This window comes from Dasypus novemcinctus, chromosome 9, assembly GCF_030445035.2.
Source record: "Dasypus novemcinctus isolate mDasNov1 chromosome 9, mDasNov1.1.hap2, whole genome shotgun sequence".
Lineage (NCBI taxonomy): Eukaryota > Metazoa > Chordata > Mammalia > Cingulata > Dasypodidae > Dasypus > Dasypus novemcinctus.
Genome location: NC_080681.1, coordinates 112256377 through 112281978, shown reverse-complemented (window position 1 = coordinate 112281978; position 25602 = coordinate 112256377). Strand labels below are relative to the sequence as shown.

Below are 25602 nucleotides of genomic sequence, written 5' to 3'. Positions count from 1 at the left end.
GGAGGGCATTCCAGGCCAGGTGTATGAGAGCAGGGGCTCGGCAGGGCAGACAAGAAGGCCGGGGCTCAGACGGCGAACAGAGCGGCCCTGTGGGTGGGGGAGCCCCACCGGGGGGAGGAGGGGAAGCAAGGGGGGTTGTCAGAGGCCAAGGCCAGCCCCCAGAAGGCCTTGAGTGCCGACCTGGCCTTGATGGTTCCCACAGAGCAGGTAGTGAGGGCATCGCTGCTTGCTCCTTTATCACCAGGTCAGTTTTCCAGGACAGCACTGGGCTGGAGGCCTACAAGCCCCTGGTGAGGAAAGGGGAGCCCGCTTTCCCAGAATTGAGGCTCTCCTCCCCTCGGAAGCCTTCCATGATTTCATGGAATGAGTCTAGCCTAGTCAAGATGTGTTCTCCTCCACCACGCCCTCCACCAGAAGCCCAGAACAGCCCGTGGCAGGTGCGGGGCTGCCATGGCTCACCTTGGCCGCCTCCTGATGCTCCTCGGGGGCTGCAGAGGCATCTGCAGGTTGTGATGGAAAGACCACTGGACTGGGTATCAGAGACCTGGTCCCTACCCACTCCTGCTCGCTGGCGACAGCCTCCACCTCCGGGTCAGACCATGCCTGCTTCCAGACTTCCTGCTGCCACCCTTGGGGCCTGGCAGCCCATCCTTCCTGACCCCCCACCTGCCTCTGTCCTCACCTGAGACCCTGAACCCCCAAAAGTTTGGGGTCGTGGAAGGAGTTTGGGTCTGACAGCCCAGAAATCAAATTCTGCCTTCCCTGCCAAGTTACAATGGCACCTCAGGCCACTAACTTGTCCTCACTGGACTTCAGTTTGTTTTTCTGCAAAACAGGGACAATGATACATCCCATGAAGGGCATGGGGAGGTTTAGATGAACTCAGGGCAACCCTGAAGGTCCAGTGCTTGGCATAGTGCCTGGCATATAATAGGTGCTCAGTAAACAGCAGCTGTGACCACAGCAAGGCTGGAAACGGGGGTGGGAGCCCCTCACCTCCGGGCCAGTCTGCCCCCCTGCAGCTGGCTCGGGGTGCCCCTCCCCCAGTGCCTTCTGCACCCCGAGACCCTTATTGTGGATCCTGTCCCTTCTTGGACCCTTCCCACTGTCATTAACTCTTCTGTGTCCCACTGTGCCACGAGCCTCACCAGCTCGTGCCAGAAGCTCCCAGGCCTGGCTCTTGGCCTGGCGCCGCCCCCCAGGGTTTCGGGGTGTTGGGGAATGTGTGGTAACTGAGACGAAGAGCACGGAGGCTCTGATCCCGAGGGCGATGGGGGGGATCTGCTGGGCGGCTCTCCCGCGACACATGGGTACGTGAGAAAACGTCCCCGCAGAGCCGCGCCCACTCAGCCGCTCGGCTGCCAAGCGCTAAGTTGGCACGTGGGCCCGGGAGTGAGGGAGCAGGTGGAGTCGCGCCGAGCGGAGCCCATGCCTGGGGCTCCGTCACTGGGCTCACACTGCCGCCGGAGGGGAGCCATAACGTGGGGGGATGCAGGCATTCCGGAAGGACGTGGGCACCATCAGGCCTGAGGTGGGGTATTTGCTCAGCTCTTGCCCCGCTGTGTGGCCTGGGGCAGCCGTCTGCACCTCTCTGATCCCTGGGCCCCCTTTCCTCATCTGTGAAGAAGACCAATTACACATGAGAGTGCAAAGACAGCCAGGCGAGGAAACCTCAGCCCTCTGGTCTGGTGTCCAGGGCTTTGTGGTACCTGAGCGTGCGTGTGTTTTCCTCCACCTCCCTTGCCCCTCATTGCAGCTCCCTGCAGGGGCCGTGCTCCCTCTCTCCTCCCAGCCTTCCCTCAAGCCGCTGCCTCTGCCTGAAACCCTCTTTCCCCTTCTCTCAGGTCTTCTCCTTTCTCTCCATCGTTTTGCCTGGCTCTCCCCTACTCAGTATTTGGGGTTCAGGTCAGGTGTCCTTTGGAAAGTGTCCTTTGATGCCCAGCAGGGTTGGGTCCTTGCTGTGCTGTGGGATTACATCTCTTTATGCCTGGGATCTCCCTTCTTGACTGTGTATCGCGGGGCCACGGTGGAGGTGGGGCTGACCGCGGACTCGAGTTCACCTTTGCGGGGCCCTGGGTGGGTGGCCCAGGCCTGGGCAAGGTGGGGTGCCAGGTCAGCAGGCCATGGGGACCCTGTGAAACATGTGGTCCAGAGGCAGAGGGAAGCCAGGGGAGCCAGGTTCAGAGGCAGCAGGACGGAATCCAGGGTGCCTGAGCAGGGGCCAGGCTTGAGGTAGACTGGAGCCTGGAAGTCCTTGGGAACTGGGGTTTAGCCACTAGACGTTTTTAGGGCTCTGCGTGGCCTTGGCTGAGAACCAGTAGGGGTTTAGAGAGTTAGTTCCAATTGAGCAAGTTCCTGGAAGTCAGAGACAGTGTCTTTTTTTAATTCTCCAGTACCAAGCGCTGGCAAATAGTAGGCGTTCAGTAAATGCTGTCTAGCTCGATGAGAGAAGTGGGTGTGTAGATGTGTATGTGAGAGGAATAAATGGATAGATAGTAAAATGAGTGGGCAGATGGATAGATGAATGGAAAGAAGAAAGGGAGGGGGGAGAAAGGATGAAAGGAGGAAGGGAAGTTGGTTTGGGAAGAGGGATGGGTGGTTGAACAGACACCTCAATGGCATGTTAGAGGTATGGGTAGGTGGATGAACGGGTGGTGGGTTATCGAGTAGAATGGTAAATGGATGGGGAAGTGAGAAGGCGGATGGGTGGATGGATGTGCAACTGGGTGGATGGGTAGGTGGTTGACAAGACGGCAGAATGGTTTCATAAATGTTACTTGGACAGTATTTCAGTGCATGGATGAGGATGAAGATGGGGAGTGGATGAATGGACGGGTGGGTGTGCAGCTGGGTGGATTGCTGGTCATGCTAATGGCTGGGTGGGTGAATGGAGGATGGATAAGTGAATAAATAAGTATGTGGGTGGGAGAATAGGTGGGGGAGGGGGAGAGGACAGCAGGATGGCTTCAGGGTTGCGAGGATTGGATGGTTGGGAAGATGGGTGGATGATGGAGTGTGCAGGCCAGCTGGTGAATGAATGAACAGTCACATTTTCGTATGGCTTAATGCCTGACATCTCGCCCAGAAGCAGGGGGGCGGTCTAGGTTCAGGGATTTGAGCTAATTGTCTTTCACTGGGGGAAACCGGTGCCAATTAGGCAAATAGATCCAGTCCCAGCAGGTCCTGGAGCCGGCTTGCTAATTGACTCCAACCTGACAGACCAGAGCTTGGACTTCCAATGGCCTGTGTCTTATTGATTTGTAATTTACCCTTCCCTCACATCCAAAAAGGATTTGAGGTAGCCTATAATATTAAGCCTGCATGTAATATGACAGTGAAAGTTAGAAAGAGGCCATTTGGCAGAGTTGTGAAAAAATATCACTGGTTCAGCTCCTGAATTTGCCCCTTACTAGCTGTGTGATGTTGAACAGGTTGCTCAATCTCTCTGAATCACATTTTCCCCCAACTGTAGGAAGAAAGGAAGGGAGGGAGGTTGGGGGGAAGATGGATGAGATGGATGAATAGCTATCTAACCGGATGCTAGATATATGGGTGGGCGGATGAATGGGTGGAGGGTTACTGGGTGAGTGGAATGGCAGGCATGAATGGCACACTAGAGAAGAGGGATGGATGAATGGATGGGTGGATGGTGGGTGGGTAAATGGGGGCAATAATTCCATTGCACAGGCAGTCGTGAGCATTCAAGGAAATGACACATGTGCCACTTCAGCACAGTGGGTGGTACAAAGTAAGCACTCGGTGAATTTCATAGTGTATGGAGCCATCGTGGTACCTGAGACCGTATTCCGTGAAGGAAAAATCCAGGCATCCAGACTGATGGTGTGAACAGGGAAGAGCATTTGACGTCTGAGCAGGCTTGGGCTGGGGACATGGGGACAGAGGTGGTTTTAACAGGGAGGCTGCTCTGCCTGCAAGGCGTTTGCAGTTCAGTCATGGGGCAGGGTGACGAGTGTGATGAGGAGACGGGCATAGGGCCGTGGGAGCCCAAGGCCCAGAGTCACCTAGAAGGGCTGCTCGGAGGAGGCAGCATCTGAGTTGGGCCTGGAAGGATGGGTTTGAGAGTCCCAGGCAGGTCAGGAGGGCAAGGAATGTAGGAAGGAGGGATGACGCCTCGAGTGCCAGGTGGCACATGGGCGTCCTGTCCCGGGGCAGAGGGGAGACAGGCTGTAAAGAGCCGGGGAGCCGGGCCTCTGACTCCACCGCCAGCCTGAGGGGTCCCAGCTCTGCCACATCGTGCCGGGTAACCACTTCTCTGAGCCCCCCTCTCATTTACTGTCAAATGGCCATGACTTCCTGCCTCACTGGGTCACTGTTGGGATCCCTCTTGCAGGTGAAGTGCCAAAGTGCTCAGCCAGCAGCTGGCACACAGTAGGTGCTCAGCAAATGTCGGCGGCCGTGGTTATATGTTATTACATACTGAATAGAGTTGTGTGAAGGGCCTGTGGCCAGATTTAAGTAAAAGAACTTTAAAAAGCAAAACTCCCTGGGCAAACACCGGCTGGGAGAGGCAGCCCGGTGTGTAGGGAAGGCTGGAGGGCGACAGACCCGTGTTCAATTTTTGACTCGCTGTGTGACCTCGGGCAAGCCACCCAACCTCTCGGAGCCTCAGTTTCCCTATGGCTAAAGTGGGAGCCGTAGCAGGCGTCCGTCAGGCTGGCTGGGCACTACGGGAGCTCTCACGTGCGCAGGGCCGTCCCCACCCCTGCCTTCCTTCTTTCCCTTCCCCGCCAAGCCTGGTGTTCATTTACCGCCCACCCCACCCCCGGCAACCCCTTCCCAGACCCCCATCCATCATCCTGTCCTTTGCGGAGGTTAAGTGGGTCCCCAAGCAGTGAATCCAAACTCTCCCGAAGCCCCGGCCGCACAATGCGGCCCGCTGTTAGCAAGGCCCGCCTGGGCCCCAGGATTGGGTTTCAGCGGGGCGGCCGCGCTGGCGGATGCCCAGGCCAGCGGCGGGCAGGCGGGGGACAGAGTGCAGGAGCCAGCATCGCGGGGACCCCGCCGCCCGGGCCTGGGAAAACACGAGCAGGCTCCAGGCAGGCAACCGAGGCAGAGAAAGGCCTCCGAGCGGCAGGGGGACAAGGAGGGGTGTGTGCTGCAAGCGTCCTCGGGCAGAAGGATTTCCCATTAGCTGGGTCCCCTTTCCGTGAGCCTGAGGTCCCGAGCAGGGGGCCGAGCTGGAAAAACAACGTGCTGTCTGTTGGCAGGTTTCGTTTTAGAAAATCTGCAGTCTTCCGGGAGCTGGCCCAGGACTGTTCTGGCCTTGCCACCCCCAACCGGTCTCACTTTGGGCTGGTGAACCTGAGGACCTCTTGAGGGCCAATCCTCATCATGTTTCCAGAGGAGAGGCCCCGGGAAACCCAGTCTGACCTGGGTTCAAATCCCAGTTCTCTTCTTTCTGGCTGTGTGACTTTGGGCAGATACCACAGCCTCTCTGAGCTCAGTTTCCTCATCTGTAGGATGGGGATAACAGTCCTAGACTAGCAGGGTGAGCAGAACGCTTAGCTCAGGTTCTGGCACCAAGGTCACTGCACAGGTGAAAGCTGTGAAGACCTCCCCCTCCCTTTTGTGAGGCGCCATAGCCTGGTAGCTTCTGGGATAGACCAAAGGGGTCAAATCCTGCCCTGCCCATTACCAGCCACATGGCCTCGGGTGAGTCCTTGGTCTCTCTGAGCCTCAGTTTCCCCATAAAGTCCTGGGATGTCTATGAGGTGGTGTTGATGAGGCGTCGGCCCAGTCTGCCCCCATAGGCGTTGGCGATCGTCGCTGTTGCTTTTGTTACAGGCCAGCCTTGGCATGTTACAAAAGCCATCTGCACCTACCACGTCCTTGGATCCTCAGAACAACCTTGAGAGGTGCGCAGAGCTGGGAGTTCGCCATCCCTGTTTTACAGATGAGGAAACTGAGGCTCAAAGGTGAAGTGACTTTTCCAAGCACCCGGTTGGTCAGTGGCCTTGGACCTCACCATCTGATTCCCGACCTTGGACTCCTCTTGGAATTTCTCCTTTGGGCCCCAGAAAGGGTGCTCTGACTCCCAGGCACTGACAGTACAAGCCAGGCCTCCAGGCGGCTGGATCTCACCCTGGCCGCGACGCCGCAGACAGGCCTGGCTTCAGAGCACCTCAGTCTGCTAGTCCTAAACGGAGCAGCCGGGGGAGCTGGGAGAGGTCCCGAGTGGCGCCTGCTGTGGGGGTCACCCGCCAGGCTGGTTTGCTGCTGAGCAGAGGGCTGCAGCCTAGTCTGGGAGCAAAGACCCCAAGAGCAACTAGCTACCAGGTGTCCCTCTCTCACCTTCAATCCCCTAGCTAGCTCCCAGCTCTCGCTTAATTTCCTCTGCCAGCGACTCTGTGGCCCAACAGTTCTCAGGACATACCGGGTCACTACTCTCCTCAAGAATCCTCCATGGCTCCCTGCTTCCTATTGGACCAGATCCAAACTCCAAACTCCTTAGCCCCATGTGCAAGGCCCTGCATGTTCTGGCCCCCTCCTGTGCTATTACATTCTTCCATGCCATGGTTGCTCCATCACGTGGACCGGACCCTCCAGGTGCAGTGGTTAAGAACGTGGACTTTGTTGGGAGGACACAGCTCTGCCACTGCCTGGCCATGGAAACCTTGAACGACCTCTCCAAACGTCAGTATTCCCACCTATAAAGGGGGTTAACGAAGTACCTACTGTACAAATAGATGTGACAAAATGCAATCATGAGTGCTAAACGCTGAGCCCGGAGTCTACCACCGACAGCCAGTCAAATAGTGTTACTACCGCTCAGGCTGCCCTGAAGCTCCGTGCCGTCCCGCCGCTGCGCCCCCTGCCTGGCACACCCTTCCCCCTCTCCCAGCTCACGTGCCGCCCCCCCGAGACACCTTTCCTAACGCCTTCCTCTGAGTGTTCTGGTTCCTGGCTTAGACTAGCCGTCTCCCAGAAAGAAAGGGCCCTGCTGATCTGTGTCTGCATTCCCCGTGCCCAGCAGAGGGCCTGGCACACATTAGGTGTAGATGTTCATTGAATGCCCATGACCTTGTTACTTAACCCAGCCAGAGGGAGGGGAAATCAGGGATGACTGCCAAGAAGAAGGGGCCTCTGAGCCAAGTCTTGAAAGAGAAGTTAGCCAGGTTTGCAAAGCAGGAAAAGCCAGGCATTCCAGGCAGAAAAATCTGGCAGGGTCAAACCACCGGAGCTCGAGGAAACATAGTACCTTCTGCAAGTAGCGGGAGACTCAGGGTGGCTGGACATTAGGGACGTGTGGGGTGGGGGGAGGCCAGAAGGTCCTGAAGCTCGTGCTGTCCGCAGGGCCCTCGAATGCCTCGTTGAGGAGACGGGACTTCCTTCTGCAGGCAGTGGCCGCCCCGAAGGATATTAATCTCAGTTGCGACGTGATCAGACATGGGCTTGGGAAGATCACCCAGCTGCAGCGTGGAGCTCCAGTGCACCTACTATGTACCATGCCCAGTTTTCAGTGCTGTAAACAAGGCCAACGCTGAGCTCGGGTCCAGAGGGATAGGTAGGACAGCAACCCCTCCCTCCCCCTGGAACGACGGCCCCCGGAGACATCAGCTCATCAGGACTCACCTACACGATGTCACTTTACTTCTCCCCATGACCCTTTTTCATGGATGCAGAAACTGAGGTACAGAGAGAGGTGCTGAATTGCAGTTACCCACCAAGAAGTGTCAGATGCACGGTGCTAGCCTGTGCCCTGACCCCTGCTGCCCTCCCTTCCTTCCCCTCCGGCCCTCAAGCCTCACACCGACAGAAGAAACACACAGAAGCCCTGGTGATTTTCTGCTTTGTGTTGTGTTCTGTCATTTGTAAGGCTTAGCCGTGGCACCTGGAGTAACACAGATGTTGTTTCAGAGACCGGAACCAGAGAGCTGTGGGTTCAAATCCGAGCCCCACCTGAGTGCCCTTGTGCAGGTTTCTGCCCCTCTCTGCCTCAGTTTCCTCATCTGTAAAATGGGGACGATAGCAGTTTGTACCCTGCCAGTTGTCCTGAGCCTGAAATGACATTTGGACCGCCCAACCCCATCCCTGGCACACCATAGGTGCTTAATAAAGTTCCCTCCTCACTTCTTTGGAATGCTCACATACTGTCCTAAAGAATCTGGCCCAGGAGCGGGTCAGGCAGAGCTGACTGGAGGAGGGGACCCAGGCGGAGAGGGGAGCAGGGGTGAGAGCAGGGGGCGGTGGGAAGGTCCGCCAGGGCCCCTGCACAGCCATTCTCCCATCAGCCTAATGCTAACGACTTCAGTGTGTCTCCCTGTTTGGCTCAAATATTTCTGAAATGCACACTGCTCATTCACACGTAGCCAGAGGGGCCGATGGGCCTCCCCAGCCTGTGCAATTGGGGCCTCCTGATTGCTTTCTTCTGTGCAGTCTCCAGGAAGGAGAGGGGGTGCGGGTGCAGTGGGGCTGGGGCTAGGGCCAAGCCGCTCCCATGGCCCGAATGAATCCTGTTTTCCCACCGAGGAAGGCGCTCTGGCCCCGGGGCTAGAGGCCCTGCTTCCGGCCTTCCCCAGGATGCTCAGAATCCATGTGGCCTCAGTTTCCTCATCTACCCACTAGGGTTTTTTTTTTTAATGGACACAGGGCAGTCAGGGCCTGGGAACTGGACACTCCCCTGGGGTTGACTGGGATGGGGGGGCCAGAGGCAAGTGGAATGAAAGTATCAGGCACAGTAGGGGGCGGGTAGCACCAGAGAGGCTGGCAAGGATGTGGGTAGCGGGGCATGGCCCAGCAAGGGGGCTGGAGAGCTGCTGACCTTCAGTGGACGGCCTCCGCTCACGTCTCCAAGCTCAGCCCTCACTCCTCTCAGCTCCCTGTCCCCCACTCCCCCAGCACTGAATTCCCACGCACCCCACCGAGGCTCACCTCCATGCCTTTGCCCATGCTGTGCCCTCTGCCTCAAATGCCGTTCCCCCTCAGTCTCGCCTAACGCCCTCCTAATTCATTCTTGAAGCTTCCATCCAAGTGTCACTTCCTCCAGGAAGCCTTCCCATTTTCTTCCTCTCCTTCCACACCCATCTCCCAACGTGCGCGATATCCTGTGCTCATTGCAGTGTTTGTCGCACCACTTGGTGATTAATTAGCTGGGTACAGTGACAGTAGTTTCCCCTGCATGAGGGATGGTTATTGCCACAGTGGGGATGGGGTGGTCCCCAAAGTGTGGGAAGCGAAATGATTTAAGACAGTTCACAGATGAACATTTTTAATTGTAATAATCTTGTTGTTTATTTCCCTTCTTGAGAGCAAGTGATATTGGTTTCCCATTTATTATAATGTTTACTTTTTTTCCTCTTTAAAATGCGCTTAAGGAAAAAAAGAGTCACTTGGAAGGAAAATGATGCAGGTAGTAAGTAGAAATGGCTGAAATCATAAATCGTGATTGCCGTCTCTGGGGAAGGCTCCCGCCTGGCAGCCCAGAGGGAGCCCCAGTGCTCCAGTCCTACAGATTTGGGGGTGGGGGGGCTCAGCATTTGACCGGAGGCTCCCCGCGTGCCAAGCCTTGTGCTGCTAAGTCTTGGGGCCCAGCACCTGCCCTTCAGGTGAGGGATGGGAAACAGGCCAGGGTACCTGTAAGGGCTGGGACATCTAGAAATCCCAGCAGCTGTAGGAGCACAGAGCTGGGGGGCGGTGTGGATTCGGGAGGACTTCTCAGAGGAGGTGACCTGAGTTGAGACTTCATGGATGAGGAGAATTAAGGCAGGCAAAGAAGGGGGGAGGGCTCAGAAGGAAATCGTACGTGTCGGGTACAGGGGTGAGAGAGCACCACCCAGTCTGTGGCTAGAGCATAACCTGTGAATGGAGTAGCCGTGTGACCTTGGGCAGGTACCTGAGCCTTTGGAAGCCTTGGTTTTCCCATCTGTGAAATGGGGCAGTACCAACTACCTCTTGGCACTGTTGTGAGAATGTTGGCGAAAGCCTGTGGCTCCTAATAGGGGCTCCATGGATGTGAATTCTCTCCCTTTGTAGGTTTTTGTGGGGACAGGATTAGAGGGGGAGATGTCTGGAGCATTATGGGGTGGAGGAAGGAAGCGCCAGTGCTGGAAATAGAGCTTAGCTCCCCGAACCCACGCAGGTTCCCGCCGGGTTTGTGCTTGGTTGGAGAGGAACAAAAAAGAAACGCGGGGTATCCCAGGAGAGCGGCCTCCGATGGACTCGGGGGGGCTCCTCGGAGGCCGCAGCCAGCCAGTGCAGGGGCTGATGTTTGTCAGATGTTGGCAGGCCTGGCCTGTGGGGTGGGGGGAAACGGGCGGCCTAAGCCAGAGCCTCTGGGACCAGCCTTCACGTGCAGGGGCCACCTAACGAGCCCAAAGGAAATGGCGCGTGTGCGGGCTCTGGGTTGGCCAAAAAAGCACTGCACTCAGTCTAAAAACAATAGCCGCTGCTTACCGAGGCCCTGCTCTGTGCCGGGCTCCCCGCTAGCGCGCGCCCGTTAATTAGAGCTCACACACAGGCAAGGTTTGATGGCCATTTTCAAGGAGAGGAAACTGAGGCTTAGAACAGCTGTGTCGCCAAGGTTACAGGGCACGTAGGTTAGCAAGGTCAGCGTTAGAAGTCAAGGCCTCTCTGACCTCCAGACCCCTGGCTTAGCTGCTCTTCTAACAAGCCTTTTTGGCAGAGGATGGAGGGAGGTGTCAAAATGAAAAAGCAAAAAACCAAGTGCAAATTAGGGAGAGAAAAACATTGTGCCCCCTCCTGCCACAGCCCAGAGGCAGGTTTCCAGGCCCAGTGCAGGACTGGCCTAGCAGGGAGGGAGCGGAGTGGGAGCTCCCCGACCTTTGGAGGGCGCCTGCAAACCACTCCCTCCCTCTCAGCCCCTCCTGCCTGTGAACCAGCGCGCCCCTGTACTTCCAGCCCTTCTGCGAGCTTCCCCTCCCCTGGTCCTGATCCAGCTTGAGTTTGGACCTGATGATTGTGGCCAGGTGTGATGGGAGGCAGGGGGAGGGAGTGGGGGCAGGAGCTGAGCTTCTGGCCTGAGCTTCGTGGGAGCCCAGGGTTTGAACCCCAGTCTTTAGGGAGCGACTTCTGGCGAGCCCCGCGTTTCCCGTCTGTACGCTGAGGACGTCCTCCTCTGGGCCATGGAATCCGCTCGTGCACGGTGTCCGGGTCCACCAAGGGCCGGGGCCACCAGCCTGGCGGGCTTGCTCCCCCACCCCAGCCTCGCGCGCGCCTCCCTCCCTGGACCCCTGTCTCATCTCGAGCAGCATCGCTCCTCTCCCTTGTTCTACGCAGCTCCCAGCAGCTGTTTCTCGGGCCCAGGCAGAGAGCCCGGCTTGGCGAGTCTCCGGCAGAGGCCGATGAGAGAAAATGGGTTAAAAGTTCAGCCCTTGTTCTCTCCAGGAAGAAAAATCTGTAGCATTCGGAGTGTGAAAAGGAAAGCTTCTTTCAGCCCCAAAGCAGCATAATAGAACTTCCCTCCAATTTGCCATCAAAAAGACACCCCTGGCACTGGACTCCACTGTCCCTGGCACCCACCCCCACCCCTCGGCCGGCCCCCAGGGGAAAGGGACACAGTGGCCACAGACAAGCCACGGCAGGCATGGGGACGCTTCTGCATCCTCTCTTGTCAGCTCGCAAGTCTGCCTGAGGTCGCCCTGGGCAGATGCTTCCTCCACCTCCCACCCTGCACCCAGCCCCCTGCTCACGTTCATGCCTTCACTACCTCACAAGTAGCCCCTCACAGCAGCTCGAATGCTGGCCCCTCTGCACCCACTCTTCTCGTCCAAGTTCAGGTCAGGGCATCAAGCTGATTGTTTAAAGTGCTTAGAAAGTTACAGGGTAACTCAGGAGCCTCACTCTGCCACCCACTCCTGTGTGATCTTTGGGAAGTCACTTCCCCTCTCTGTGTCTCACTTGCCCAATCTCCAAAATGAGGTGATAGGGCTGGACCAGGGATAGCATCTCAAAATATGGTGTTTGTTTCTTGGAACACTGTGGTGAGAAGTGTTACATGGCCACAGAGTATAGCGATTGATTAGTCATGTCTGCTCTGGGCACAGAATTGGAACAGGGCAGCAAGCATGCCTCGACATCGCTTTGCCTAAGCCATGCATGTGGAAGAGCCATCAACTACGACCTTCTAGGTCTCTCTGCCTGCTTTCATGGGATCACTTGCCCTGCAGGATCAAGCCCAAACTTCCCCACCTACTCCTCTCGTAACTATTTGTATTCGTGCCTCATCTCCGCTACCAGGCTCTGAACTGCTTTTCACCTTTCTCTCTCTGGGTACCCAGCACAGTGCCTGGTACCTCATGGGCCTCAGGATAGATGTGTGAGTGAGAGCTTGAAAGGGCACTTACAGGCAGTGCAATTCAATTCAAAAAGTGTTTTGAAACCCCCGTGGCAGGAAAGTGGTAGAGGGAAGGGCTCCTCAGCCTGATCTGGGGGGTGTCTGGGGCTCCCTCAGGCCCTGCCAGTCCCTGCCCTTGGTTGTGTGGCTCCTTCCTTCCAGCTGCTGGAATCAAGGGGGTCGCCCTGGAGGACTCCAAGCTCCTGGAGAAGGGGCAGATTTCCTTGATAGGAGGTGAGGGCCCAGAGGGCGGTGGTGGGACAACTGACAGGCCTCAGCTGGCATGAAGGGGCAGCCCCTCTAAGGCTCATGTTCCCATTTGTGAGCATTTGAGGCAAGCTGCAAAGTGCACAGAGACCTAGAGTTTCAAGGGTTTTGCAGGGGACCCTCTGAAGCCCATCCAGGAGACCCCAAGTTAAGACCCTCCCTGGAAGGGGCAGTACCTAGGGAGGTGAGACAGGATTGGTTGCGAGGTGGGAGGGTGGGCACTGAGCCTAGTGCCGGGGTACCTGGAGGATGGGAATCAGATGACTGGGCAGAGTGCGGGAGCAGGTGGGCTTTGGAGAGGAGAGTTTGGAGGATTGGAGCCGGATGCCCGGGGCAATGGGAGTGGGCAATGGGTACAGACGAAAGGACTTGGAACTTGGAAGGGATGGGGCAAGTGATTGGCAACACCTGATCGGTGGGGCTTGTGCTTGACCTTTTGCTCTTCCCACAGAAACGCTGATGGACTCCACCACTGCCACAGCCGAGCTGGGCTGGATCGTGCATCCTCCATCGGGGGTGAGTCCGTGGCCCCAAACCCTGCTTGGGATCCCAGTATTCTCTAGCTCCTGCCTCACACGCCAGCCCCTTTCCCTGCTCCAGGGCCCAGAGGCGAGCCTCTCACTGCCTCACCCCTCTGGTCCCCTACCATTGATGGAGAGCCAGTTACCATGACAACACCCTGGCTGCTCTCTGCCTCTATCCCAGGGAATCCTCCAGGGCGGCTCAGAAGTAGGTACCCGCACTGCCCCATTTGATAGAGGAGGAAATTGGCCTGCCATTTCCTGCGCATTCCCTATCAGATACTGTATCAAGCACCTTTAGACACATCATCTCTGATCCTATAGGGAGAAGTAACCTCCATTTTGCAGACAAGGAAACTGAGGCTCAGGGAAGTGTAGCCACCTGCCCAGAGCCCTACAGCTAGTAAGTGGTGGGGAGCAGGTTTGTGCCCAGGCCTGTGACCAAGCTCTCCCTGCCCCCATCTCAGCCCCCTTTCTGGGTCCCTATAACAGAGTCACCCCCCGCCCCCAGGCTCTCAGCACACCCTTCCTTGGGTCTGGTTGTTGGAACCCATGCCCAGGCTGTGAGCTCCCAGGGAGGAAGATTGGGTGCAGTTGGAGGTTCTTCCATCCACAACACCCAGCCCAGCGCTTGCACCCAGGCTGTGGGGTGAGACACTGCTACACTTCTCTCTCTACTCTGCCACCAGCTGTGTGACTTTGGGCCAGTTCCTTAATCTCTCTGAGCCTCAGAATCCTCAGCTATAAAATGGAGATGATAATGACTTCCTCCCTGGACTGTTGTGAGGTGTCTCTGCAAAATATCTAGCACTGTGCCTGGCATAGAGGGGGCCCCAGTGAAGAGTAGCTGTGATAGCAATCGCCACCGTTGTCATCATCATCGGCCTTAATGTCATTTTCTCCGCATCCCCCCGGCCTCTGGAGAGGGCTTGGGCTCCCACAAACCATCCCGCCTCTTCTCCCCATGCCAGCTCCTGCGCTGGGACCCAACCGCCGCCTCTGGGAGCTGCACCCCCGCCGCCCAGGCCTGCGCTCTCAATAGGCAGGCCCCAGGGTCAGGCCTCTTTCTGAGGCTCTTTCTTGTCACCGGTTTTCCATCTGCGAGGGCGCGGGGGCCCACAGCCCCACCCTGCCAGTAATGAGGCCAGGCTGGGCTGCAGGGCCCCCGGACGCAATTATTTGGGGTGTTTAGGCTGCAGGGCCTCCGCATGTTAATTAGAGAGAGGGGAGAAAGGCAGAGTGCTCTAATTAAGTGCTCTAATTAAGTTCTGAGGAAGAGCAGCAGTTGTAACAAGGGGCTGACTTTGTCACATGGTGCCACCAAAAAAAAATCAAATGCGCAGTAGCGAGCTCCAGAGCCGCCCCTGGCGTGGAGGCCGGCCAGCAGGCTCAGCGCTGCCTTTCCCACACCCTCGCCCCTCCCCAGGCTGGTAGCTCCGCTCCACCCCACGCCTGCTTGGCTCGTGAGAAAACAGAAGCCCAGGCAGGGGAAATGACTTGCCCCCAGCCATGAGCAGGTCAGCAGAGCTGGGACTAGGACCCAGGACTCCTGGGGCACTGTTGGGGTCCGCGTGTTTGGGGGCAGTGTTGGCGTCGGCAAGCACACGGACAGGCCTGGGTCTATGTGGCCGGGGCCAGGTGACATCCCTTCACCTGTAAAATGGGAATAACCATATGTAGCAGGTGTAGTAATCGTGAGGAAGAAATCACCAGGCCTGGCCTGGCTGGGAGGGGGGCTCTCGTGTTGGAGTTCCCCAAGTGAGACCAGCCCTCCATTGGGGGGACAGTGGAGAAGGAGGGGATGGGCTGCCCCCCCATAGTGGGCTCTCAGTTTCACTGGGGAAACCAGACCAAGGGGGCCGAGTGGGCTGGGCAGTGCCCCAGCCAGGGCACTCCTAAAGGCCGGGGGGACAGTCAGTAATGTTAACAGCAGGCAGCCAGAGAGAGGCCCGCTGCGCAGAGAGGACAGAGAGAAGTAGCGAGCCGGGCCTCTGAGAGGGCACCAAAGACTGGGCAAAGGCCCAGCAGTGGCAATGAGCTTGGCCTGGAGGGTCTGGGAGGAGGCACCCTTCCCTTCTCCACTTTCTGTAGCCCGCCCATCCCCTCCAGCAGAGGCTTGGGAACCTCCGCTGCGGGTGTGAGAACCCAGGCTGGGGCCCAGGGGGGGTGCTGAAGCCCCTCCCCTGGCAGGAAGGACAGGGTCTCCCTGCAGGTGCCAGGAGCACCTGCCAGCCCCCCGAGGAAACCTGAGCGGGGAAAGCCCCAGAGCGCAGCTGCTCGTGTGGGGAAGGGCCCTGGCTGCCCCGGCAGACTGGAGTCCCTGGGGGTAAGGGCTGTGTCTCCCCAGTCAGGGAGCACCCCCAGTGCAAGGCCATCAGCGGACGCGCTCCCTGTTTTCCCTTCCAGGCGGGAGCTCCCTGGGAGCAGAAACTGCTCGTGTCCTTCATCATAAGCGGAAGACCCTGTCTCTCCTATTGACTAGGGGGATATGAAGAGTGCAGTCTAGGCCCCTTCCCTGGTAGAATGGGGAATTCCTTAGGGCCAAGGCCAGATCTCCACTCTCAGATTGGGAGTTCTCTGGTGGTAGGAATTACGTCTCCGTCATCAGACTGGAAGACCCCTAAGGCAGATTCTGTGTCTCCCCCTGATGTTAGAAGTCCGCCTACCCCATCAGACTGGAGGATCCCCCAAGGCAGGGCCAGTGTCTCCCCCTCTTCGACTGGGTATTCACTGGGGCTGAGCCCCTACCTCTCCCACCTGACTAGCGTTTCACCCACAGTGGGAAGAGGTGAGTGGCTACGATGAAAACATGAACACCATCCGCACATACCAGGTGTGCAACGTGTTTGAGTCGAGCCAGAACAACTGGCTACGGACCAAGTTCATCCGGCGCCGTGGTGCCCACCGCATCCACGTGGAGATGAAGTTCTCAGTGCGCGACTGCAGCAGTATCCCCAGCGTGCCCGGCTCCTGCAAGGAGACCTTCAACCTCTATTACTATGAGGCTGACTTCGACTCGGCCACCAAGACCTTCCCCAACTGGATGGAGAATCCGTGGGTGAAGGTGGACACCATTGCGGCCGATGAGAGCTTCTCCCAGGTGGACCTGGGTGGCCGGGTCATGAAGATCAACACCGAGGTGCGGAGCTTCGGGCCAGTGTCCCGCAGCGGCTTCTACCTGGCCTTCCAGGACTACGGCGGCTGCATGTCCCTCATTGCCGTGCGCGTCTTCTACCGCAAGTGCCCCCGCGTCATCCAGAATGGCGCCATCTTCCAGGAGACTCTCTCGGGGGCCGAGAGCACGTCGCTGGTGGCTGCCCGGGGCAGCTGCATCGCCAATGCCGAGGAGGTCGACGTGCCCATCAAGCTCTACTGCAACGGGGACGGCGAGTGGCTGGTGCCCATCGGGCGTTGTATGTGCAAAGCGGGCTTCGAGGCCGTGGAGAATGGCACTGTATGTCGAGGTAAGGGCCACAGCAGGGGTGGGTGCCCCTGCCAGGGCATGGAATTAGGATTGGCTGCAGAACTGAGCCTGGCAGTGCTCAGACTGACAAGGGCAGCAGCCTAGAGCTGGCTTTGAGGCACTCTGTAGCCAGGGTTTCCATTCCTGCAGCTGTAGTCAGCTCCTGAGAGGAAGGACTTGACTAGCACTTCCAGAATGGCGGTACTTGTACGTACTACAGATGGTACTCAAGATGATTTTAGTTGGTGTTAGGATAAATGTTAGGTGGTTGTTTTTTTATTTTATTTTTACTATTACGGTATTATTAATCACGGCCAGTGGTACTAGTTGAATATTTTCATTTACAAAAGTTATGCAAAGTGGGGTGCAGATATAGCCCCAGTGCCTGAGTGCCTGCTTCCCATGTACAAGGTCCTGGGTTCAATCCCCAGTAAGCTGCTTTAAAAAAAGGGGGGGTGGGGGAGGATGCAAAGTTTCCTTTTTAAGAAAATATGTCACATGTCATAATAAATAACATTTATTGAGTATTTACTTTATCAGTCAGTATAGACCAGGCTGTGCTGCAGGAACAAAACAATAAAAGTTTATTTTTCACTCAGCGATATATGTCCATTATGGGTCAGAGACCCAAAGAGATGGAAGACCCTCCATTTGGAATATTGCTCTTATCAGCCCAGATGGGAGGACAGAGTATGGCAAACACTATACTGGCTCTAAAAGCATCTACCTGGAATGACCCATGTACATATTTCAGTGGCTAAAGCAAGTCGTGTTTACTTCCCATTTGAAGAGATGGGGAAGTACAATCCCATGTGAGCTGATCCTAAGGAGCACCACTCCTTCTGTGTGCTCAGCAGTTTACATGTCTTCATTTGTTTAATCCTCCCAAGAACCCTGTGAGGGAAAATTCCATTTTACATGAAGAAATTGAGGCCCAGAGAATTTATATAAAGACTAAGTGGAAGAGCCAGATTCTCAACTAGACAGTGAGGTTCCAAAGCCCCCCTCTTCTCCATCATGTCTCGTCAGCTAATTTAAGGAGAAATATTAAGTAAACCATGGTATAGATAGTATGTCAACATGGCAAAAAGAATCACGAAGGCGGTGTGCAAGCGTTAGAAGTTTGTAAGATATACTGCATGGTGGTAAGAATTCTGGCTGTGAAAGCAGGCTGACCTGGGTTCAAATTCCAACCCAGGCATTTGTTAGCTGCATGACCTTGGCCAAGTATAAAAATCTCATAGGGCAGTGGTGAGGGTTAATACATATAAAGCACATGTAATGGTTACTAGTACGTAGTAAGTGCTGATAAATGTTAACAAAGGAGATGGTCTACAAAGGCCGGCCTGTAGTATATACCCCAGAGAGTGAGTTGTGATGGTGGTACTGATCAGGGTGGGGTCAGCATATAGTGGGTGCCACCTGCTTGTGCCCCCTCCCCTTGCTGCTAACATTCACATTAGAGGTTAGGGTCAGATCCTGGGGCACCTCAAAGGCCAGGCTAAGAGTTTGGACCCTAGTCCAGAGACATGGGAGTGAAGCCAGTGAAGGTTCTTCAGCCAGGGGGTGGTAACAGCAGCCCTAAGCTTTAGAGAGCGTCACGTCCATCATCTCCGTGAGGGAAACCTCATGGCATTGTGCAGAAGGTTCCGGGAAGGACGGCTGGGAGGGCAGGAGCGGGAGGCAGTGGTCCACTAGGACGCTGTTGCAAGAGGTAACGGCAGCCAGGCTGGCGCTGCGCAGTGCTGGGGAGAGGAGTGTTTTGCCCAAGGAATGGAAGGGATACTGTAATGGCAGGTGGGAAGGGCAGAGCGGGGGGCATTAGAGGAAGCACAGGGATCCCAGCTTGCAGGAATATAATGGAAATTCAGAGAAGAAGCTGGTTTCTGGGGCGAGTAAGCAGATTTGGTTTCATATTCTTAAGTGTGAAAGAGCCTTGGGAGATGGCAGTGGTGAGACTGGGCATGGGGAGCAGAATGAGCAAATGGGAAATTGGTCACTCACTGTTCGCTGTTTATTCGTTCATCAAACCTCTGCCGAGCCTGCACTGTGTCACACCTTGTGCTGAGTGGCAGGAAATACAGAGACGACGCAAACTGTGGCCCTGCCCTCTGGGAGCGCACAGTCTAGTGGGGGAGAGAGACCTATAAGTAAACAAGGTGGTAATGGTTTAGACCTGTTTTACTAGAAACAGCTCAGACACAATAATGGGGCACAATGATGACGGAGGGCTTCACAGAGGAGGTGTCACCAAAGCTGAGTCTTGAGAAGGACCAGAAGGTATCCTGGGAGATGGATTTGCATGAATAAAGTCCTGGGGATATGAATCAGCTTGGCCCACTAAAGGACCAGTGAACTGTTTGGTAGGCCCTTGGCTGAGGGCTCAAGGAGGTGTACTACTTATCTATTGCTGTGTGAGAAAGTACCCTAGCACTCAGCATCTTAAAACAGCACTCATTTTTTATTTCACAGCTTCAAAGGATCAAGCATCTGGGTACAGCTTTGTTGGGTGCTGCTCTCCTGGGGTTGCAGTCGGGCCACCAGCAGGGGGTTGGGGAGGTGGGCTACAGTTCCAGCTGAAGGATCAGGTAGGGAGGGATCTGCTTCCAAACTCACTGACGTGACTGGGGACAAGCGCCTGCCACACGAGCTGTCACACCTGCAGTGGCTTCCCCCAGAGTGACAATCCGAGAGAGACTGCAAAAGGCACCCAAGACAGAAGCCACGAGCTGTTACAGCCTGATCTTGGAAGTGACATCCCATCACCTCTGTCATATTCTGTTCATTTTAAAGGCAAGTCAACAAAGTCAGCCCCTATTCCCGGGGAGGGGATGGCGTGGCGTGTGAATGCCGGAGGCGGGGATCACTGGATGCATCTGTTGCCTGTCAGAGGCAAGTTCTCCCAGTCAGACTCTCTATGCCAGTGGTGGGGGCGGGAGGAGCAGCCGGGCGGGCTGTGCCCACCCCGATTCCCTCACACTCCTCTCCTGCCAGCCCTTCCAGAGGCCCAGGCCCAGCCGAGCCGGCCACTGGGCGTGAGTGGGGGGCCCAGTCAGGGCGTGAGGAAGGAGCTTAGGCAGCCCAGGGCCCCCGCTGCTGCCGTGGTCTGTGCTTCAGCCACCCAGATGTGGTGCTGCTCCAGCCAAGTCCCATCAGCGCCGGCCCCGCGGCCCCGGGACGCCTAGAAATGGGGATTACTGCTCACATCTCAGGGGTTTGCATGGTGCTTTCATATCCTGTAGCTAGGGGTTCTCCACTTTACTATGCCTCCCAGTCACCTGGGAAGTTTGCTAAAATGCAGAAGTTCCTAACCTGGTGCAAACCTCTCTCCCAGGTCTGGTTCAGGCATCAGCCTCTTTAAAAAAGCAACCTTGCTGATTCTGCGCTGGGATCATTAGGTCAGAGACAGGACATGAGAACACATCCGGGGCCCGAGGAGCTGGGGCTTAAGGCAAAGCAGGGTGACCAGAAGCCTGGACCCCAGTCCCACTCCAGGGAGGGGACTTCAGCCAAATCTCCAGGAGGGGGTGGCCTGAAAGGCCCCATTGAATATTGAAACATAATTTGATAGAGAAAAAAATATTGTCTTATTAACACAAATTAGTGAAAATAAAGCTGGACAGTCTTCTTGGCAGGTGGGGAGTAGTGAGGAGTAGCCACCATCCGTTCAGTGCCACTGACTCGGTTTCTCCAGTCCTGGACCACAGTAACTAACAAAGGGTTGGAGTTCCTAATGTGGTTCATCAAAGGAACCGACTTCCTCTGGTGCCTACTGTGTGCAGGGATCTGTGGGAGAGGGGAGGGGCCTGGAGAAGCCAATCACGCAACATACAGGCATTGAGTACCTACTGTATGCCATTTAGCCCTCTAACAAATAGTTACGGAGTACTTAGAAGAAGCCAGCACATACCAGATGCACAGGAATATCGAAAGGATCAGGATGGACACACTTACTTTCCTCCCAGAGTATTTTATCTGAGTTGCTGAATGGCGGAAGACAGAAGAAAAAAGTTAATGATCAAATAAATAATTATAGGCCATGATAAGTGAAGGGGGAAAAGTAGTGTGTGAAACAAGAGAGATGAAGAAGAGGACGTGCTGTAGCCAGGTGGTTCAGGGACGGCTTCTAGGGGAGGTGTCATCTGTGATAACAGGGGCTGCCGGGAGAAGGCTGGAGAAGAGCGTGCCAGGCTGCTCGTTCCTGAGCAACCCTGAGACTCAGGGTTCGGCCCTGATGGTTCTTGGGCAAGCTGGGGACTCAGAAACACTGAGAAGGCAGAGCACGGCTGCTCCAGAAATGAGAGTCCATCCAGGCTTTGAGAACCTGGAGGACGAAGACATCTTTTCTGAACAGATCTAGGAAGGCCTCAAGGAGGAGGTGACATCCAAATTGGGCCTTGAGGAGTAAAAGGAGTTGGACAGATGACGGGAGGGAGGGAATTATAAGTTCAGGGAACTGCACGAATACAGAGCACGCTTGGTGGGAGGCAAGCGCTCTGCTGGTGTTGGGGGCTCGGGCGTGCCTCTCCCCTATTCTTGTTCATCTTACCCCTATTTCTTGAGCCCTCCACAGCAGCTGCTCCGGAGTGTTTCTCTGACTCTTTCCAGGTCTTTTGGGTTTGATTAGCATCATGCCCCTGACTCAGTTTCTCCAAGCCTGTCTGTCGTGTCCTGTTTCCCTTTCCCTTGGTTTCTTGTTCTTCCTCAGCCCCTACTTCTCCCTGCCCCGGGGGAGCCCCTGGCCTTGCTTTGGGGGGCCCTGCCCTCCTCTCTCCAATAGCCGACCCGCATCTATTAATATAATGGGTCTGGAGGCGGTTCCACCGTGCGATGCTGTTGGGGCGTGATGGGATTTTTAATATTTAGCTTGGACAGGGAGAGGGGCTGCGAGCCAGTGAGGGGTGGTTGCACGCACATGTTGATTCTCTGGCTCCGGCTCAGACTTCCCAGTTCCCAGCTGCTGGGCTTCCCCTCCCAGCCTCTCCCTCCAGTTCTGCCCTGCCCTGCTGTGCAGCCCCCAGCGCTGCCCCACCCCCGTGGCCTCTCCTTGACCTTGGCCTTGGAGACCTGGTTTCAAGCTTCAGTTCTGCCTCTCATTAGCCGTGTGGCCTTGGGCAAGGAACGGACCCTCTCTGAGTTTTTGTTTTCTCATCAGCAAAACAGGTTAAGGGAAGGGTTGTTAGAGTAAATGGGAAAGTAACTGAAAAGTGTTGTAAAAATAAGAATAAGGATTCTTCCTTAGCACCGCCTTTGCCTGACAAGGGGTTTTTTGTTTGTTTTAATTTGGGGGAAAGAACAGGTATTCCTTGTCACAAAAGCAATGCTTATTATTTGTAGACTCTTTAAAAATACTGATCAACAAAAAGGAGAAAATGAAAGCCGCCTATAGTCCCTTTACCCAGAGGTAACCATGCTTAGCAGACTGGTGTAGATCTTTCTTGGTGTATTTATCTGTATTTACATACTGATTTTATTTTTTTTTGGAAAAAAAATGAATCCATGCTAAAAATACATGATGAATTTTAATTTAATACTGTTTGTATACATCCCTCTGTCATATTAGATCTACAACATCATTTTTGGAGGCGCTTGGTGTTCTGTAGTATAGCTGTGCTTTAATTCATTACCAACCCCGTATTGATCAACACGTGGGTTGCTTGCGGTTGTTCACTATCTTAAACAAATGCTAAGGTGAACTTCATTGTTCATCTGTCTTTTTGCACAGCTGCCGGTATTTGTGTAGGATACATTTCCAGGCATGGAATACAGGGTCAAAAGGCAGGTACTTTTTTTAAGAGCTTTTGACGTGCATTGCCAAATAACCCTCCAGAAAGGCCGTGCTGAGTTACCCCCCTGCCAGCAGCCTCAGAGAGTGCCTTTTTCCCCACATGCTCACCAGCGTGGGATATTATGTGGCTTTATTTTGGGTTTTACTCCCAGAATCCTTTGCTCTCCCCAGAGGCCAGAGGTCCTCTCTGGACCGACAGAGTTGGATCCTGGGCCACTCTCGGGTGGCCTCCTTCCCACCCTGCTTTAGGTCCAGCCCTTCCCACAGAGGCTGGACCAGCAGCCCAGATGTGTCTAGGGTAGCCTGCGGGGGTGGGGTGCAGTCAGTCTCGGGGCGAGGAGGAAGGAAGCTGCCAGCTGGCAGAGCCGCAGCGGCTGGGGAAGGGGAGGAGGGGAGGCCCAGACCCCCACCCAGAAGGTTCTGCTGCTTCCCTTCAGGAGCAGGGTGACGTCGCCCACCTGGGGGAGGGGAGGGGCAGCGAGCAACCTCTCCAGAGCCGGGGCTCAGGTCAGGGCTGAGACCACACAGGCGGGCCTTTCTGGAAGGAGACCGGAGGGTCCTGGCCTGCGCACTCAGACTATTCGGGTCCTCGCTCTTAGAAACCGGAAGAGCCCCCTCCCCTTCCACCCCTCCTAAATGCTGCCCAAGCCGCTGCTCCTGTTCACCTCCGTCCACCCACCCACCCTCCATCCTTCCTTCCCTCCGTTCCACAGCCACTGAGCACCAGCTTCTGGTTATTCTGCTTCTTGGATGGCGTCTTTGTGGAGTTTGAGGAAGTTGACTTGCATTGAGGGCTGTTAGGTGCCAGGTCAGTCACGGCCCCTGCCCTCAAGTACCACCCAGGCTAGCGAGGATGACAGATGTGTCCACAGACACAGAAGGGGCAGGGGCGGCGGTGGGGGGGTCATACTGGAGGAAGCAGAGAGGGCAAGAGGGGGCTGTGGAAGCAGACAAGGGCACTCAACCTGGCCAGGCACGTGGTGGGCAGAGGAGGCTTCTGGAAAGAGGCTGCTTAAGTGGAGGCTGAGTGAGGATCAGGAGTTAGCCAGGAGAGGCAGGTGCAAAGGCCCAGCGCCAGCCAGAGCAGGTGCTCAGATAAGGTAACACCTCCTGGGCCAGGTGTGGGGGCTGCAGAGATGATGCCCACAGTCCTTCTCGCCCTCCAGGTGCTTCTAGTCTAAGGTGGGGGGGGAGGGTATAGCTCTGGCTACGACTACAGCCTGGGAGCACTCAGGAGGGAGCCACGGCCCGGGAGGCTTCCTGGAGGAGGAGCTATTTTCCCAGGACTTTGGGGGATGGGAGGACCTGAGGACTGGAAGCAGAAGAGAAATAAACCCAGTGAAAAAGAATGGCAGAAATGAAGTCAATTTTTTAAAAACCCTAGCCTCCCGCTGACCCCCAGATGAGGCGCGGCGGCGCGGGAGGGAGCAGAGAAGAGGTGTTCCTGGCCAAGGAAGAAGGGCGGGAGGGGCTGCCAGGACTCCACGTCCACGTGCTGGCAAAGGGCCTCGTGAGGCAAGCGCTGAAGGGAGCGAGGCCAGGAGAGGGGCCAGGGCTGGGGCGGAAGGCACCCCTGTGTGCCCAGCCCCGCTCTGTGTTGTGCCTCTGCTTTCTCATTGACTCTTCTGTCGATATTAGGTCCATTTTACAAATAATGAAACCAAGGTCCAGAGAGGTCCGGCAAGTTGCCCAGTAAGTAGCAGAGCCAGGATTTCTCTAGAACTTACTGGGACGACTTACTGACCCCAGCCTGGGCTGATGCCCGCCTGAATGCTCCTTTTACACCTGAGGCCCCAGCTCTGCCGGCCTGGCCATTGCAACCCATCCCATGGTGGGAAGAGTCACAGTTCTTCCACTTGGGAAAAATGTCTGACCCCTGGGTTACCTGAGATGGTAGAAACCAAAAGAGGATGACCAGTCATCAGCTGAGGATCCCATGGGAGGACAGAATATGGCTCAGGACTGTGGGACTTCGAAGGAGGGAGGCAGCCCCACCAGAGGGGCTTCCTGGGGCAGGAGGACCTGGGGGCTGGGCCTCGAAGGATGAGTGGGTTTTCATAGCCAGAGGTGTGGGCTGGATGGCGCAGGGCCCTCGTGCTGGCCCGTCCCCGGCCTTACCTGCTGGATCCTCCACAAGCCTTCGGGGTGGGTGGTTTCGGTCTCCTTTTTCAGCTGGGGAAGCTGAGGCTTAGGCCAAGGGTCACCTAGTGAAGGCAGCAGAGCCAGGCCTGGAGGCAGGTCTCCAGTCTCGTGCCCATGTCTGAGTTAGTCTCTTCTTGGAGGTGTTGGTGCAGCTTCATAGAAGGGGTAACGGTGCCTGCTGTGAACCAGGAGCTCATCCCCAATATCTTCCTGACTCTCGGTCCCCTTTACAGAAGGAGAAACTGAGGCTCAGAGAGGTGAGGCAGCTTGTCTATGAGCCACAGGAAGGGGTGAGATTTGAACTCAGGTCGCTGGCCCTGGAGCCCCTGCACTGTCACCACTGCCACCACCACCCCCAGCCCACCCCAGCCCGAGACAGGCTTGTCCCCATCCGGGTTTGTCGCAGGTTGCCGCCAGAACACTCCAACAGGACCATAAACAGCCGGGGAAGTTTCCCTCCCTCCAGCCACAGCCTTTTCATCTGGCTGGGCCTCCGATCTGGCGAGCAAGGCCAGTTTATTGCGGAAGTTTATGCATTTAACAGTTTAAGCCCTTCTAAGCCTGTGGTACAACAGGATTTGGGAGCCGTTAACAATTCTATGTGGTTAAGAGATTTTCATTGCTCTGCAGCAGCTGGCTCAGGCCCCACAGGCCCAGCTCCCGCTCTGGCCTCGGCCCCACCCTGCTGGGGCATCCCCTCCCCACCCTGGGCCCTTTGTCCTCAGCCCCCATCTGCTCCCCAACTTCAAGCCTCTCCACAAGAACTTTGACCTCAAAAAGGCCTCACGGAGGGGAAGGGAATTGCCTGAGGCCACACAGCAGGTACGAGGCTGGAACTGGCCTGCCTGGGTCTCTCCTCCCTCCCCTGACCCCCTCCTTGGCAGAACTTACCAAGTCCCTTTAAAACCCTCCTCTGCGTGGTCCCTGCCTAGGCTTTGGGGCTGCGAGCCTGCGTGTGACTTGCCCACGGTCACTCACCTTGCCAGGTACAGAGCCCGAATCAGAGCGCCTCAAGTCCTAATCAGAATTCTTCACACTGCACCAAGCTGTTTCTATTTTTTTCCATAATTTGGGGTGAGGGGAAATGCCATTTGTAATTATAATGCCT

General features: G+C 56.0%; 1 protein-coding gene across 4 annotated transcripts in view; it reads left to right on the top strand.

The window, feature by feature from the left end:
• EPHB2 (EPH receptor B2) overlaps positions 1-25602 on the top strand; it is a 187575-nt gene that overhangs the window by 47036 nt on the left and 114937 nt on the right. For all 4 annotated transcript variants that reach the window (XM_058304149.1, XM_058304147.1, XM_058304148.2 and 1 more), the window contains exons 2-3: positions 13032-13096; positions 15881-16565. In XM_058304149.1, coding sequence (XP_058160132.1) covers positions 13032-13096; positions 15881-16565 — 750 coding nt within the window. The remainder of the gene's footprint in view (positions 1-13031; positions 13097-15880; positions 16566-25602) is intronic.